The sequence below is a fragment of the Phasianus colchicus genome, chromosome 22, assembly GCF_987193195.1.
Source record: "Phasianus colchicus chromosome 22, bPhaCol1.hap1.1, whole genome shotgun sequence".
Lineage (NCBI taxonomy): Eukaryota > Metazoa > Chordata > Aves > Galliformes > Phasianidae > Phasianus > Phasianus colchicus.
Window position 1 is genome coordinate 7,540,861 of NC_143457.1, and position 17,269 is coordinate 7,558,129.

The 17,269-nt window shown below is 50.3% G+C and overlaps 1 protein-coding gene and 1 long non-coding RNA gene across 5 annotated transcripts; both read left to right on the forward strand.

The window, feature by feature from the left end:
• The first annotated feature begins 4,425 nt into the window (after window positions 1–4,425).
• On the forward strand, window positions 4,426–9,597 carry LOC149915275 (uncharacterized). 4 transcript variants are annotated; one of them, XR_016459374.1, is made up of 7 exons: window positions 4,426–4,475; window positions 5,282–5,396; window positions 6,119–6,164; window positions 6,301–6,392; window positions 7,341–7,529; window positions 7,640–8,171; window positions 9,523–9,597. XR_016459374.1 is itself a non-coding variant. In XM_090122993.1 (6 exons), the coding sequence occupies exons 1-5, from the start codon at window positions 4,471–4,473 to the stop codon at window positions 7,527–7,529; spliced, it is 447 nt and encodes a 148-aa protein (XP_089979119.1). In that variant the 5' UTR covers window positions 4,426–4,470; the 3' UTR covers window positions 7,640–9,039. The 4 variants fall into 4 exon arrangements, 1 of the variants encoding a protein (XP_089979119.1); XR_016459375.1 differs by lacking the exon at window positions 9,523–9,597 and having other exon boundaries at window positions 5,726–6,164; window positions 7,640–9,039; XM_090122993.1 differs by lacking the exon at window positions 9,523–9,597 and having other exon boundaries at window positions 7,640–9,039.
• A 2,200-nt stretch (window positions 9,598–11,797) lies between these two features.
• Window positions 11,798–14,039, forward strand: LOC149915276 (uncharacterized). The gene is made up of 3 exons (XR_016459408.1): window positions 11,798–11,971; window positions 12,082–12,613; window positions 13,965–14,039. It is a non-coding gene; the product is annotated as an uncharacterized LOC149915276 (long non-coding RNA).
• Window positions 14,040–17,269: the final 3,230 nt, after the last annotated feature.

Consider the following 17,269-nt stretch of genomic DNA (forward strand, 5'->3'; position numbering starts at 1 on the left):
AGAATAGGGAGATGCATAAGCAGAAAAGGAGCTGCATTAGCAAAAGAGCAAAAAATTACCCACTTTAGGGTGAGGTAAGAAGTTGCTTATAGGCAATGAATCAGAATAGAAACTTAGGTGCACGATTGCCTCATGCCATCCACATAATAACCAGTCGATTATGGAGGTGTTATGCGCGATTCATGCCTGCATCCAATCAGAAGCATGCTACGTATTATTTAAGAATTGTATTTTTTCCAATAAATGATTTCAGTTATCATTTTATAAGTGCCAGAGTCCGTTCTTTGTCTCCCGACACACCCCCAACAATGTTACTTCTCGATGTCATTTCCCAGAGATACCCCAGTGTCACCTCCCAACAACATCACCCTGCAGTGTCACTGCCCAATATCAACCCACAACCCAGTATCACTTCAGTGTCACTCCAGTATTCCTCTCCCATCATCACTCCAACAGTCAACCTGGCATCACTTCAGTGATACCTTAATATCACTCCCCAACATCGCCCGAATGTTACCCCCAGCAATGTCACCCCAGCAACACGACCACCCATTATCATTTCATGATGTCGCTCCCCCCCACCCCCCAGTGATACCCCGACATTGCCCCCCAGCAGTCACCCTCCTAGTGATGACCCAACGCCATCACCCCCTGGCATCGCTCCATAATATTACCCCAGTTTCACCCCAGTATCAGCCCCCTGTGCCATCCCACAAGGGCACTCCAGCACCACTCCCTGATGTCACCCCCTAGTGATACCCTAACGACATCAGCCCCCAACAGCATCACTGGGGGGCTGATACATCACTTCGATGGTAAAGCTCAGTGACACTCCAAGTCACCACGCAACTCCACTCCTGTTTCAGGGTATGTTTGGATCTGAGAGACAGGATGTCCCAGGAGCCAAAGGCAAGCAAGCTATGCCCTCAGAGCAGCACAGAGGGTTATGAGTTCCTTTCAGTATACGCATACTCACAGACACACATTCACAATCATCCATTTTAGATAATCCCAGTAAGCGGGAAGCAGAGGAAGCAGAATTTCCCTAAGCAAGTGCGCTATTACTATCTGACTATAGGATCATAGAATCATAAGGTTGGAAACAACCTGCAAGATCATCTAGTCCAACCGTCTTCCCATTACCATTGCTACCACAAGCTACTAAACCATATCTCGACATCCTCATCCAGATGCCACACTCCCAGGGATGGCAGCTCCTCCACCTCCTTGGGCAGGCCATTCCAGCGTCTAACCACTCTCTGAGAGAAAAAATTCTTCCTTATGTCTAACCTAAACCTCTGGGATGACTTCCGGCCATTTCCTCAGGTTCTGTTTGTTGCCTGGGAGAAGACCCTTGAGAGATGACAACATGCCAGAAAGGAGAGAGAAGGAACATGCCAGCGGTGGATTCAATAGGTAGTGCCAGCAGGGCATCCCTGCTTCAATGTCCACTTTTGCTCTCTCTCCCGCCACAGGCTCTCTCCTGCTTTCATTCTCCCCAGGGTCTGCAGACTTGTTCCACTTGCATGCTGTACCCGCATGGTCAGCGCACGATACAGAGCCCAAGTGGAACACCTGTTTGCAAAACAAGTCTTTGCAAGAACAAGACCGACTACCAAGGACAGCTCTGTCAAAATATCTTGTTCCGTTCCAGGATCGTTCTTCAGTCAGGGGCTTTTAGGTCCCCAACACAACACCCCAACAATGTCACCCCAACTATGTGACTGCCCAGCATTCATTCCCTGATGTCAATCCCCCCAGTGATACCCAACATCACCCCCCCAGTGTCACTCTGAGACATCACCACAGTATCACCCCAGTGCCAGCCCTTGCTATTATTCCCCTAGTGTTACCCCACTGTCCCCCCCCAGCATCACCACAACTGCTGCCATCCCTACTGTCCCCTCGTCCCTCCCCTCCCCTCAATCCCCTGCTGTGCACCACCCCTGTGTCCTCCCGTGCCCACCTGCTGGTGCTGGCGCCCAGCAGAAACGTGGTGCCCCATGAGCAGTTCTGCGTCACCTCCACTGTCATCTCCACGAGCACATGTGGAGACAGTCCAGTGTCATGTCCCCCCTGTCTCCCATGTCACGACGTGCCCTCCGTGTCCCCGTGTCACCCTGTACCCTCTGTGTCCTCTCTGTGTCTCCCCGTGTCCTCTCCATGTCTCTGTGGCCCCTCTGTGTCCTCGTGTGCCACACGTCTCTTTGTCCTCTCCGTGTCCTCTCCCGGTGTCCCCTCTGCGTCTCCTCCCCATGTCACCTTCATGTCCCATGTCCTCTCCATGTCTCTGCATCCCACCCATGTCTCCGTGACCCTGTATATTGCCACGTCCCCATGATCTCACCACAGTGTTGGAGGGTAGCACAGGGTGGCCTACGTGGCACACCAGTGCCCCCACTGCCGTCCCCGCTGTCATCAATGCTGTCCCTGTCACTGTTCCTGCTGTCACCGATGTTTTCGCTGCTACCTCCCGGCTGTTGGTGGGCACTAAGGACGTGCCCCTGGGGACACGAGGACATTGGGGAATACTGGGGACATAGGGGGGACATTGAGGGGACAGGTGCTCTCACCGAGGTAACCCTGGCCCTGTGGAGCCCTGGCCCTGTGGTATCCTGTCCCTGATGGATGCCGGATGGTAACAATGTCCCTCACCTCTATGGTAATAGGTCCTCCAGGCTCTAACATGCACACATTCAGAATCCCAGAAGGGGCGACTCTACACTCTGACCACTCTGCACGGTCCCGATCGGAAATTGTTGGAGCTGAGCGTTTCTCATGCTAGGGGACACAGATGATGCAAGTTGTAATGATTCCATTGATCTTGCTAGTGTTTGTTGATGGATACCCTTGCCCTGCAATTCCTTTAGATAACAGAAAGAGTCGTGTCTCTGAACCAGAGATAAGGGAACTGTGCTGAGTCTTTGTACTGAGGAAACACGAGGTCCTGCTTGGAATCAGTCAATGAACACGCTCCAGGGAAACTTCTGCATATGTAACATAGCTCTGAGAAACATCTGCATGTGTCACACAGCTTATGTATATGAGCTGAAGATCTTTTGTGTATGTGATGTGTGACAGGAGATTACCCTCAAACATCCAGCACCGTCATGAAAGAATGTTTGCTTTCTAACTCTCCCACATATGTCAAAGAGACTTTCCTGGTTGACCATCTCACAATATCACAGACAGGCTCTGGCAGCCCATTTGTGTGCCCTCGAATACATGGGATGACCCAGGGGCACCTTTGCGGTGCACCGCGTAACCCCAGGAGCTCTGGGCATCTGGTCCAGTGTACTGGAATACACCAGGGAGGTCTCCAGAGTCCAGTAGGGTACACTGGGAAAGGGGTGAAGAACCTCAGAGCACGTGGAGGAGCTGGGATAGGGCTCAGGGATGTCTCTGGGGCTGCCCATGGCACACTCTGTAGCTCTGGGACACACCTGGGCCCTGAAAGACTTCTGGGGCATACAGGGGGCACTGGGTTCCACGGGAGTGAACTGACACGTGGCTGCTTGCCAAGTAGCTGTTAAGTCAGGAAGGTTTGGGAGAGCAGCTCCTAGCGGGGCTGCATAAGCGTTCAGACACCAATAATCGATTGTTAATCGCAACCATCCCTCTGATTTCCAAAATAGCCAAACAGGCACATTATATGGGGACTGTGTTCTCCAAATCTGCTATGACTTCAGAAATCCCGCATCACACTGCAGCAGAAATGGGGTACTGCAGTACGTTAGCGATCTCTGATTCAAGGAGCACGGGGGCTGCGTGAAGTACACACGCTGCAGCCTCCGTATTTCTTCGGGGTTTGGGACGGATACTTGAGCCAAAAGGCCACACACTGCCATACAGGGAGGTGCCAGGTTCACTCATTGAGGATGGCAAGTTCTAAAATGTTTTTACAATGGTCTTTAATTGCAAAGCGAGTAGGTAACATACGATTATCACTGGGGAGTCATGAGCAGTTTGGCAAACAGCACTCGCTTCGTTCACACCGGTAATCTCAACTCTTTGCTGTCCATGCTGCACACGCAACTTCTCATCATCTTGCTGTGTTATTACTGAATTTTGTGCTCCCCTATCTATTAGAAATTTTACCAATTGTCTTTGAGGACAGACCGGAATCAAAATATGTGTGCTATCATTGCTCATCCATTGATAAACCTCCCTTTACGGAACAGGCAGATCCAATTGCCTGCTGGTTATTACTCTTTTTTTTTTTTTTTTTTTTGCTTCAGGTGTGTATGGGAACTGTTAGGTCACTGTCTGAAGTAGTGATTAAGCACTTGGTGAGGGGTGTAGCCAGCCCCCTGCGAGCACAGGTGGAAGCAATTCACCTACAGGACTGGATAGGGCTGAGCCTGGCTCCACCCCTCCCTGACCACATTTAAGGGCTGGGATCCGTAAGGGCAGCATCTCTACTTGGGGGCTGCCTCCTTGGGAGTGTTGGAGTGAGTGCTTGTCTTTGGAATGGGGTGAGTGATTCCTGCTTTATTGTAGGGCTGCGTTCTCTCCCTTTTTGGGGATCCTGACCACTTTTGAGGGCTGAAAACTGTAGGGGCAGCATCTCTCCCTGGAGACTGCTTCCTTTGGGGCATGGGGTGAGTGTTTGTCTTTGGAATGGGAGTAACTGATTCCTTCTTTATTGCTGGGCTGGGATCTCCCCTTTTTGGGGACTCCTGACTGCTTTTTAGGTCTGGCAGCAGAAGGAGCGGCAACTGTACCTGGAGATTGCTTCCTTTAGAATGGGGAGTGAGCCCTTGGAGTGGGGTGAATGATCCCTTCTTTATTTCAGGGTTGTGATCTCTCCTTTTTTGAGGGATCCTGCTGCCATTTCAGGGCTGGCAGCCATAAAGGTGGTTTCTCTCTGTGGAGGCTGCCTCCTTGGGAGTGTGGGGTGAGCTCTGGTCCTTGGGAAAGGGTGAGTGAGCCCTTCTTTATTTTGGGGCTGTGATCTTCCCCATTTCTGGGGCATCCCAACCACATTTAAGGGCTGGTAACTGTAAGGGCAGCATTTATCTCTGGAGACTGCCTCCTGTGGAGCGTGGGTGAATACTGCTCCTTGGGAAGGGGGTAAGTGGTTCCTTTCTTATTTCAGGGCTGTGATCTCCCCCCTCCCCCCCCCCTTTTCTTTTTTTTTTGGGGGGGGGGAAGCTATCCTGACCACATTGAAGGGGTGGAAGCCATAAGGGCAGCATCTCTACCTGGAGACCGCTTCCTTGGCAATGTCAGGCGAGTGTTTGTCTTTGGAATGGGGTAATTTATTCTTCCTTTATTTCAGGGCTGTGATCTCCCTTTTTTGGGGAATCCTGACTATGATTAAGGGCTGGCAGCAGCAACATCTGTACCTAGAGACCGCTTTCTCGGGAGCGTGGGGTGTTTGTATTTGGAATGGGGTGAGTGATTCCTTCTTTATTTCAGGGCTGTGAGCTCTGTCTTTCTTGGGGAGTCCTGACCACATTTAAGGGATGCATCTCTATCTGGAAACTGCTTCCTGTGGACTGTGGGGTGAACACGGGTCCTTGGGAAGGGGTGAGTGATTCCTGCTTCATTGCAAGGTTGTGACCTCCCCTTTTTTGGGGGATTCTGCTCTGATTTAGAGCAGCTGTATCTACTGTGCGTGTCCTTGCAATGCCCTGCAGTTTTTCTCTAAGGGAGATAAAGGGGTTCTCTCCTCTTCTCTGAGCTGCTGATGGAGGGACTGACATACATTCCTTTCTTTCAGTGTTTCCTCATTTCTGGAATGCTTCGATCAGCCCTGGGATAGTGCTGGCTGGCTGACTGAGCATTGCAGCTTTGGGAATCCTGAGAGGTTTTCCATAACGGGGTTCTGCATTCTGCAGATCACGTTCGCGAATCTTTTTAAGCCCATTACCTTCTGGATGAGCTTCCGTTATCTCTTTTGTGATTCTCACCTCATAATCTCCAACCTGGCGTTTCAAATGTGGTTTGTCTGCTGCCACGTCATCCCAGCCCATTTCACGGCTGTAGTTAACAGTACCATGTATTAATTCCACCCATGCAGTGTTGTTTAAGGGTATCTCATGCATCATTATCATGTATTAAATTATGTTCTGTGTCTCTTCTGATCTTGTTTCGCACCTTGATGGGATTTAAGGACTGCTGGACCTCCTCTAATCAGCTGTGTGAGATCTGTGTAGCAGGTAATGGAACATCATGAGACCTGTGTCGGTGCATTGCTTGTACGCAGGCAGGTTTGCAACGACTGTGGGATGTTCGCTTTGGGATTGAATGGGGTTACACGGGGCTCACTCCGTGTGTTTTGTGTTCCCATCCCAGTGAGCTCCGTGGCTGCTGATAGAGTGAGGCGCATCAGCCGGGACCTAAGAACACTCCTGAACCCCAGTGGCCGTTTGCTTCATCCTCACTCGGTATAATATAGTCTGCACCACTCGAGCATACTGGCCACAGGTGTTCTGTTCCTGTTTTCTGGTTCTCTCCTGTATCTCCCTTACAAACTTGTTGGTGATAATGGATCCCAGGGCATTGTCCTCAGAGCACGTCATGGCTGACCATTCCAAGGTCCTATAGCTCTTTCTGTTTTTATGGCAGATCTGGCTTTGTGTTAATAAAAGAAGAAAGGATTGTTCTCTTCTGGATGACTACGGTCAGGATCTCACCAGATATCCCATTTGTCAGGGGATGCCATTAATTTCCCAAACTCCCACCTCTCTTCCTCCCATCCCCTGACCCCAATTAAGTATCTCTGCAGTTGTGGGACCCAGCAGTGTGACAAAGTGAGGTCCCTGGTCTGCTGAATACTGGGACTGGCACGGAGAGGCTCTGTGAATCGATGCAGGTCATCCCAGCTGGAGTACTTGCTGCCATTTATGATGATCTGGTCCAACTCCCCCACAGTGAACAGGGATATCCACAGCTAGATTGGGTTGCTCGGAGCCTGACCCAGCCTCACCTTGAAAGAGACAGCGCATCCAGCCTCCAGCAACCTGTCCCACTGCCTCGCCACTCTCACCGTTGTTGCTTCTTCGTGTTGTTCGTCCTCTGCCAACCGAGGGCGCCACAGCCCAGCGAGACCGACCCTGACCAGGTCGGGGCCAAATGCTTGCACAGACCCCAAGAATAGGTGAAGCAAAATGGCGTTTATTGGAATGTAGCAGGCGCTTAAATACATACATTCTTGTCCTGCTTTGTCTACACCCCTTGCATGCTTGCTGTCCTATCATAGGGCATCACTTGGCAAACGCGGAGCATAGGGAACCTGACCCCGTCACATTCCCTTTCCTCGCCACGCCTACTACACACTGTAGAAGATATTTTCCATAAATCTAACCTCAGTTTTCCCTTGTTCTTTCCTTTAGATATTGAAAGGCGGTTACCAGGTCACCCCGGAGCCTTCACTTCTCCAGGCTAAACAGCCCCAGCTCCCCCTCCTTATAGGAGAGGTATTCCGTCCCTCAGTTTGTATTTGTGACCATCCTCTGGATGTGTCCCCACAGCTCCGTGTTTCTCCTGCGCTGAGGACTCCATATCTGGACGCAGCACTCTAGGTGATCGTTCTCAGTACAGAGGCGAGACTGACATGTTGGTAGTTCCTGGGGTCATACTTTGTATCTGTAATAACAGGTGTGCTGATGCCTTTTTTTTTTCTACTCACCAGGGAACTTCACCTGACCGCCACAACTTATCAGATAGAAGAGTGGCATGGTGACCGTGTCAGTGAATTCCCTCAGAATTCTGGGATGCGTCTCATCGGGACCTAAAGACTCCTAGATGTTTGCGTCCTCAGGCGGTTCAGAACCCGATCTTCACTCACAGTGTGGAAGCATCGCTTCCTCAATCCCCACCTACCAAACCAAAGGTTAAGGCTATGTATAATAAACAGTTATCAGAGAAGATGGAAACACAAGCGTTGTAGGCTACCAGAGCCTTCTCCTTGTTTGTTGTTCCCAGCTACGGCACTGGTAGTAGGAGCGATGTGTGCAGGGTGCAGCCCTACGTATGCGGACAGTGCCTTCACTACTGTATTGTATCCAACAAGTGGCTGTGGAAAGCTGCGGTGCTTCTGAGTGCCACAACAACTGCACGGAGATATGCGTGGCTCTTCATCTGAACAGCGAGGAACAAAAAGCTGTATTTCCTGGAATGCCCTAGAACCTCACTTTGCTGACTGGTAACTGTCTGCTCAACAGGTAAGGGCAATGCATGCCCACCGGTGTTTAACCCATTTCATAGCGTGGCACCGCATAGTGCTCCCAGAGCTCTTTATGGTGCCTGGAAGGTTGCCTGTCCTTTTCTTCCCGTGTTCTCCTCATCTTTGGCCTTTTACTGCAGTGTTCTCTTTCCCTTTGCCCTCAGTGTTCCCTACTGTGTTCCCTTGCCCCCCTGTTTTTGCGTTTCACGCCGCGTTCTCTTGGCCATTGCCCTTGGCTTTCTTTGTCGCATTCGCTTTAGCATTTGGTTTTGGCATTCCATGCCATGTTCTCTCACTCTCCTCTTTTGGCATTTCTTGCCACGTTCTCTTGGCCGTTGCCCTTGCCATTTCCTTCCACGTTTTCTTGGCTCTTGCCTGGATGTTCCCTTGTCCTCCTGTTCTTGTGTTACATGCCATGTTTTCTTGGTCATGGATCTTTGGCCTTCTTTTGCCACCTCGGTATTTCTTTCGTTCTCTACATCATTTGGTTTTGGCGTTCCCTGCGACGTTTTCTCGCTCTCCTGTTCTGGCATTTTCTGCCATGTTCTCTTGGCCCTCGCCTGGATGTTCCCCTGTGGCATTTTCTTTGGCCTCCTGTTTTGGCATTCCCAGCCACCTTCTCTCGGCCTTCCGCATTGGTCTTCTTTGCCATGTTCTCCTTGGCCTCCTGTTTTGGCGCTTCCTGCGATGTTCTCTTAGTCCTTCCCCTTGCCTGGTCATTGCATGCCACATTCCCTTGGCCTCCCGTTTTGGCATTTCTTGCCATGTTTTCTTGGCTTTTCTTGCTGTGGTCTCTTTGTCCGTATGTTTCGGCCTTCCCTGCCTCGCTCTTCTCGCCCTTGCCCTGATCTTGGCTTTCCATTGGGTGTTCTCTTTGCTTTTGTCCTCTCCTTAGCCTTGGCTGTTTGCTTTGCCTTCACCTTGGCTTTCCGTGGGAGTTCTGCATCCCTTTGCCTGCCCTGGGTTTTCTGCTTGCCTTTGGCTCTCTGGCATCGGCTGGGAGGCAGTGTTACCATTAGTCTTGACGTGAGCCTGTTGTTTAATGGGAGCTCTAACGATAATTACAGTAACCTGCAGCGTATCTGTAAATCTAGCCCTTGATCTGACACTAAAAATGTCCTTTACCCTAAGTGCAGCAATAAAAAAAACATCCTGTGTTTTCTGTTGAAGTAACCGTAATCCTAATTGTAGCGCAGAAAACAACTGTTAAACTAACTGTAACTTCAAACTTATAAATAGCATTAATTATATCCCTAATGCTCCTTTGCGTCATCGTTAGAGTGATGTGTGCAGGCTGCAGCCCCTGAAAATGTGCAGCAGCGCTTTCATTACTGTATTGTGTTCAACAGGTGGCAGCTGAGAGATGTGTGGCTCTTCACGGGAACGGTGAGAAATTGAAATCTGCATTTCCTGGAATGCCTTGGAACCCAACTTTGCTGACCAGTAACTCTCTGCCTTACAGGTAAGGGCAATACACACCCATTACTTAGTGAGATGCAAGGTAGTGTTTCCAGAGCTCCTTTCCACATTTTACGGTGCCCCGAGGGCTGCCTGTCCTATTCTTCCCACGTTCTCCTCACCTCTGGCCTTTCACTGCGGTGTTCTTTCCCTTTGCCCTTGGCTTTCCCTGCCGTATTCACTTGCCTTCCTGTTTTGACCTTCTCGGCTGCGTTCTCGTTGGCCGTTGCCCCTGGCCTCCTCGGCTGCGTTCTCGTTGGCCGTTGCCCCTGGCCTCCTCGGCTGCGTTCTCGTTGGCCGTTGCCCCTGGCCTCCTCGGCTGCGTTCTCGTTGGCCGTTGCCCCTGGCCTCCTCGGCTGCGTTCTCGTTGGCCGTTGCCCCTGGCCTCCTCGGCTGCGTTCTCGTTGGCCGTTGCCCCTGGCCTCCTCGGCTGCGTTCTCGTTGGCCGTTGCCCCTGGCCTTCTCGGCTGCGTTCTCGTTGGCCGTTGCCCCTGGCCTTCTCGGCCATGGTCTCCTTGCCCTTGCTTTCCTCGGCCTTTTCCTTTGCAGTTCTCTTTGCTTTTGCCCTGCCTTTGCCTTGGATGCTTTTGCCCTGCCTTTGCCTTTGGCTCTCTGGCATTGGCTGGGAGGCAGTGTTACCATTAGTCTTGACCTGAGCCTGTTGTTTAATGGGAGCTCTAACGATAATTACAGTAACCTGCAGTGTATCTATAAACGTAGCCCTTAATCTGGCACTAAAAATGTCCCTTACCCTAAGTGCAGCAATAAAAATAACATCCTGTGTTTTCTGTTGAAGTAACCGTAATCCTAATTGTAGCGCAGAAAACAATTGTTAAACTAACTGTAACTTCAAACCTATAAATAGCATTAATTATATCCCTAATACTCCTTTGCATCATCATTAGCTCAGTGTGTACAGGGTGCCACCCCCGCATCTGCAGGGCAGTACCTTCATCACTGTATTGTGCCCAACAGGTGGCAGTGGGGAGCTGCGGTGCTCCCGAGCGCCATAACGACTGCAGAGAGAGATCTGTGGCTCTTCATGAGAACAGCAAGGAACAGAAACCTGCATTTCCTGGAATGCCCCGGAAGCCAACTTTGATCGGTAATTGTCTGCCCAACAGGTAAGGGCAATGTACATCTACCAGTGTTTACCCATTACTTAGTAAGACGCAAGGTAGTGTACCCAGAATTCATTTCTGCACTTCAGGGTGCCTTACAGTCTGTCTGTTCTCTTCATTCTGTGTTCTCTTTGCCTCTGCTCTTTGCCTGGTTATTTCCTGCAGCATTCTCTTTGGTCTCTGTTTTGGCATTTGTGTGGGCGTTCTCTTGGGTCATGGCTGACCATTCCAAGGTCCTATAGCTCTTTCTGTTTTTATGGCAGATCTGGCTTTGTGTTAATAAAAGAAGAAAGGATTGTTCTCTTCTGGATGACTACGGTCAGGATCTCACCAGATATCCCATTTGTCAGGGGATGCCATTAATTTCCCAAACTCCCACCTCTCTTCCTCCCATCCCCTGACCCCAATTAAGTATCTCTGCAGTTGTGGGACCCAGCAGTGTGACAAAGTGAGGTCCCTGGTCTGCTGAATACTGGGACTGGCACGGAGAGGCTCTGTGAATCGATGCAGGTCATCCCAGCTGGAGTACTTGCTGCCATTTATGATGATCTGGTCCAACTCCCCCACAGTGAACAGGGATATCCACAGCTAGATTGGGTTGCTCGGAGCCTGACCCAGCCTCACCTTGAAAGAGACAGCGCATCCAGCCTCCAGCAACCTGTCCCACTGCCTCGCCACTCTCACCGTTGTTGCTTCTTCGTGTTGTTCGTCCTCTGCCAACCGAGGGCGCCACAGCCCAGCGAGACCGACCCTGACCAGGTCGGGGCCAAATGCTTGCACAGACCCCAAGAATAGGTGAAGCAAAATGGCGTTTATTGGAATGTAGCAGGCGCTTAAATACATACATTCTTGTCCTGCTTTGTCTACACCCCTTGCATGCTTGCTGTCCTATCATAGGGCATCACTTGGCAAACGCGGAGCATAGGGAACCTGACCCCGTCACATTCCCTTTCCTCGCCACGCCTACTACACACTGTAGAAGATATTTTCCATAAATCTAACCTCAGTTTTCCCTTGTTCTTTCCTTTAGATATTGAAAGGCGGTTACCAGGTCACCCCGGAGCCTTCACTTCTCCAGGCTAAACAGCCCCAGCTCCCCCTCCTTATAGGAGAGGTATTCCGTCCCTCAGTTTGTATTTGTGACCATCCTCTGGATGTGTCCCCACAGCTCCGTGTTTCTCCTGCGCTGAGGACTCCATATCTGGACGCAGCACTCTAGGTGATCGTTCTCAGTACAGAGGCGAGACTGACATGTTGGTAGTTCCTGGGGTCATACTTTGTATCTGTAATAACAGGTGTGCTGATGCCTTTTTTTTTTCTACTCACCAGGGAACTTCACCTGACCGCCACAACTTATCAGATAGAAGAGTGGCATGGTGACCGTGTCAGTGAATTCCCTCAGAATTCTGGGATGCGTCTCATCGGGACCTAAAGACTCCTAGATGTTTGCGTCCTCAGGCGGTTCAGAACCCGATCTTCACTCACAGTGTGGAAGCATCGCTTCCTCAATCCCCACCTACCAAACCAAAGGTTAAGGCTATGTATAATAAACAGTTATCAGAGAAGATGGAAACACAAGCGTTGTAGGCTACCAGAGCCTTCTCCTTGTTTGTTGTTCCCAGCTACGGCACTGGTAGTAGGAGCGATGTGTGCAGGGTGCAGCCCTACGTATGCGGACAGTGCCTTCACTACTGTATTGTATCCAACAAGTGGCTGTGGAAAGCTGCGGTGCTTCTGAGTGCCACAACAACTGCACGGAGATATGCGTGGCTCTTCATCTGAACAGCGAGGAACAAAAAGCTGTATTTCCTGGAATGCCCTAGAACCTCACTTTGCTGACTGGTAACTGTCTGCTCAACAGGTAAGGGCAATGCATGCCCACCGGTGTTTAACCCATTTCATAGCGTGGCACCGCATAGTGCTCCCAGAGCTCTTTATGGTGCCTGGAAGGTTGCCTGTCCTTTTCTTCCCGTGTTCTCCTCATCTTTGGCCTTTTACTGCAGTGTTCTCTTTCCCTTTGCCCTCAGTGTTCCCTACTGTGTTCCCTTGCCCCCCTGTTTTTGCGTTTCACGCCGCGTTCTCTTGGCCATTGCCCTTGGCTTTCTTTGTCGCATTCGCTTTAGCATTTGGTTTTGGCATTCCATGCCATGTTCTCTCACTCTCCTCTTTTGGCATTTCTTGCCACGTTCTCTTGGCCGTTGCCCTTGCCATTTCCTTCCACGTTTTCTTGGCTCTTGCCTGGATGTTCCCTTGTCCTCCTGTTCTTGTGTTACATGCCATGTTTTCTTGGTCATGGATCTTTGGCCTTCTTTTGCCACCTCGGTATTTCTTTCGTTCTCTACATCATTTGGTTTTGGCGTTCCCTGCGACGTTTTCTCGCTCTCCTGTTCTGGCATTTTCTGCCATGTTCTCTTGGCCCTCGCCTGGATGTTCCCCTGTGGCATTTTCTTTGGCCTCCTGTTTTGGCATTCCCAGCCACCTTCTCTCGGCCTTCCGCATTGGTCTTCTTTGCCATGTTCTCCTTGGCCTCCTGTTTTGGCGCTTCCTGCGATGTTCTCTTAGTCCTTCCCCTTGCCTGGTCATTGCATGCCACATTCCCTTGGCCTCCCGTTTTGGCATTTCTTGCCATGTTTTCTTGGCTTTTCTTGCTGTGGTCTCTTTGTCCGTATGTTTCGGCCTTCCCTGCCTCGCTCTTCTCGCCCTTGCCCTGATCTTGGCTTTCCATTGGGTGTTCTCTTTGCTTTTGTCCTCTCCTTAGCCTTGGCTGTTTGCTTTGCCTTCACCTTGGCTTTCCGTGGGAGTTCTGCATCCCTTTGCCTGCCCTGGGTTTTCTGCTTGCCTTTGGCTCTCTGGCATCGGCTGGGAGGCAGTGTTACCATTAGTCTTGACGTGAGCCTGTTGTTTAATGGGAGCTCTAACGATAATTACAGTAACCTGCAGCGTATCTGTAAATCTAGCCCTTGATCTGACACTAAAAATGTCCTTTACCCTAAGTGCAGCAATAAAAAAAACATCCTGTGTTTTCTGTTGAAGTAACCGTAATCCTAATTGTAGCGCAGAAAACAACTGTTAAACTAACTGTAACTTCAAACTTATAAATAGCATTAATTATATCCCTAATGCTCCTTTGCGTCATCGTTAGAGTGATGTGTGCAGGCTGCAGCCCCTGAAAATGTGCAGCAGCGCTTTCATTACTGTATTGTGTTCAACAGGTGGCAGCTGAGAGATGTGTGGCTCTTCACGGGAACGGTGAGAAATTGAAATCTGCATTTCCTGGAATGCCTTGGAACCCAACTTTGCTGACCAGTAACTCTCTGCCTTACAGGTAAGGGCAATACACACCCATTACTTAGTGAGATGCAAGGTAGTGTTTCCAGAGCTCCTTTCCACATTTTACGGTGCCCCGAGGGCTGCCTGTCCTATTCTTCCCACGTTCTCCTCACCTCTGGCCTTTCACTGCGGTGTTCTTTCCCTTTGCCCTTGGCTTTCCCTGCCGTATTCTCTTGCCTTCCTGTTTTGGCCTTCTCGGCTGCGTTCTCGTTGGCCGTTGCCCCTGGCCTTCTCGGCTGCGTTCTCGTTGGCCGTTGCCCCTGGCCTTCTCGGCTGCGTTCTCGTTGGCCGTTGCCCCTGGCCTTCTCGGCTGCGTTCTCGTTGGCCGTTGCCCCTGGCCTTCTCGGCTGCGTTCTCGTTGGCCGTTGCCCCTGGCCTTCTCGGCCATGGTCTCCTTGCCCTTGCTTTCCTCGGCCTTTTCCTTTGCAGTTCTCCTTGCTTTTGCCCTGCCTTTGCCTTGGATGCTTTTGCCCTGCCTTTGCCTTGGATGCTTTTGCCCTGCCTTTGCCTTGGATGCTTTTGCCCTGCCTTTGCCTTTGGCTCTCTGGCATTGGCTGGGAGGCAGTGTTACCATTAGTCTTGACCTGAGCCTGTTGTTTAATGGGAGCTCTAACGATAATTACAGTAACCTGCAGTGTATCTATAAACGTAGCCCTTAATCTGGCACTAAAAATGTCCCTTACCCTAAGTGCAGCAATAAAAATAACATCCTGTGTTTTCTGTTGAAGTAACCGTAATCCTAATTGTAGCGCAGAAAACAATTGTTAAACTAACTGTAACTTCAAACCTATAAATAGCATTAATTATATCCCTAATACTCCTTTGCATCATCATTAGCTCAGTGTGTACAGGGTGCCACCCCCGCATCTGCAGGGCAGTACCTTCATCACTGTATTGTGCCCAACAGGTGGCAGTGGGGAGCTGCGGTGCTCCCGAGCGCCATAACGACTGCAGAGAGAGATCTGTGGCTCTTCATGAGAACAGCAAGGAACAGAAACCTGCATTTCCTGGAATGCCCCGGAAGCCAACTTTGATCGGTAATTGTCTGCCCAACAGGTAAGGGCAATGTACATCTACCAGTGTTTACCCATTACTTAGTAAGACGCAAGGTAGTGTACCCAGAATTCATTTCTGCACTTCAGGGTGCCTTACAGTCTGTCTGTTCTCTTCATTCTGTGTTCTCTTTGCCTCTGCTCTTTGCCTGGTTATTTCCTGCAGCATTCTCTTTGGTCTCTGTTTTGGCATTAGTGTGGGCGTTCTCTTGGGCCTCGCCCTCCATTTTTGGCGTTCCCTGCGGCGTTCTCTTGGGCCTCGCCCTCCATTTTTGGCGTTCCCTGCGGCATTCTCTTGGGCCTCGCCCTCCATTTTTGGCGTTCCCTGCGGCGTTCTCTTGGGCCTCGCCCTCCATTTTTGGCGTTCCCTGCGGCGTTCTCTTGGGCCTCGCCCTCCATTTTTGGCGTTCCCTGCGGCGTTCTCTTGGGCCTCGCCCTCCATTTTTGGCGTTCCCTGCGGCGTTCTCTTGGGCCTCGCCCTCCATTTTTGGCGTTCCCTGCGGCGTTCTCTTGGGCCTCGCCCTCCATTTTTGGCGTTCCCTGCGGCGTTCTCTTTGGGCCTCGCCCTATGTTATGGTGTTCCATGTAATGTTCTCTTCAGTCTTGTGCTGTTTTGGCATTCCTTGTGGCCTTCTCTTTGGGCCTCGACGAGGCCTTCTCTTTGTTGTTCTCCATGACTTTGCGTTGCCTTTGATATTGCCTTCCCTGGTGTGCTGTCTATACCTTTGCCCTCTGTTTTGGTGTTTTCTTTGGTGTTCTCCTTGCCTATTGCTCTTGCCTTTCCCTTGGCTTTCCCTAACAGTCACTCTGAGCACGATCCTAATAAATCTAACCCTAGTATTTTCACTGCAATCTCAATGAGCTCTAAACCCCAAAGGTAGTGCTAATTGTAACCATGACTGCGTAGATAACTATACTATCTGGCCAAATTAACCCTGAACCTACCCTCTGATGGTGCACTAAACCAATCTGTAACTTTCAGTGTAATACTAAAAATAATCCTACACCTTCCCTGTTAAATACTCCTAACCCTAATCTTAAGCCAGTTGTTGGAGCGGTTCTTTGCTTGCACTTTTTGTGGGGGTGGGCTTACGGTGAGCGCTATTTGTGTCTTGGCATTCCTAGACTTGCCACTATATCTTTCTGATGTGTGCGTCTCTGTATTACAGGTGAAGAAGTCTTCAGCATTTCCCACATCTGTGATTCCCCCACGGGATGCCATCAGCTTTCCAGACTTTCCACGCTCACCGCCAGCTCAGTTCAGTTGAGCTGTTATCCCCAGTATTCCCCAGTCCATTCCGTTTTCATAGCATTCCTGTCATTCAGCCATAAGCCCCTACGACCGCTCACAGTTGTCACAGGCAACATGTGGGATTTGGTACTCAGTCTCATGGTGGTTCATCCCATGGGCCTCAGCATGGCAATCCAACCTGCCCACGTCCATCCTTAGCGCCTTTTATTCCCAGCTTTGTAGTTGGTTTATCTCAACCAAATCAGCTTCACATTTTATTCACTTTACCTCAACCAAATTGGCTTCAGCTTTGCACTCAATTTACGTCAACCAAATTGGCTTTATCTGGCCTTCTCGGCTGCGTTCTCGTTGGCCGTTGCCCCTGGCCTTCTCGGCTGCGTTCTCGTTGGCCGTTGCTTCTGGCCTTCTCGGCTGCATTCTCGTTGGCTGTTGCCCCTGGCCTTCTCGGCCATGGTCTCCTTGCCCTTGCTTTCCTCGGCCTTTTCCTTTGCAGTTCTCCTTGCTTTTGCCCTGCCTTTGCCTTGGATGCTTTTGCCCTGCCTTTGCCTTGGATGCTTTTGCCCTGCCTTTGCCTTGGATGCTTTTGCCCTGCCTTTGCCTTTGGCTCTCTGGCATTGGCTGGGAGGCAGTGTTACCATTAGTCTTGACCTGAGCCTGTTGTTTAATGGGAGCTCTAACGATAATTACAGTAACCTGCAGTGTATCTATAAACGTAGCCCTTAATCTGGCACTAAAAATGTCCCTTACCCTAAGTGCAGCAATAAAAATAACATCCTGTGTTTTCTGTTGAAGTAACCGTAATCCTAATTGTAGCGCAGAAAACAATTGTTAAACTAACTGTAACTTCAAACCTATAAATAGCATTAATTATATCCCTAATACT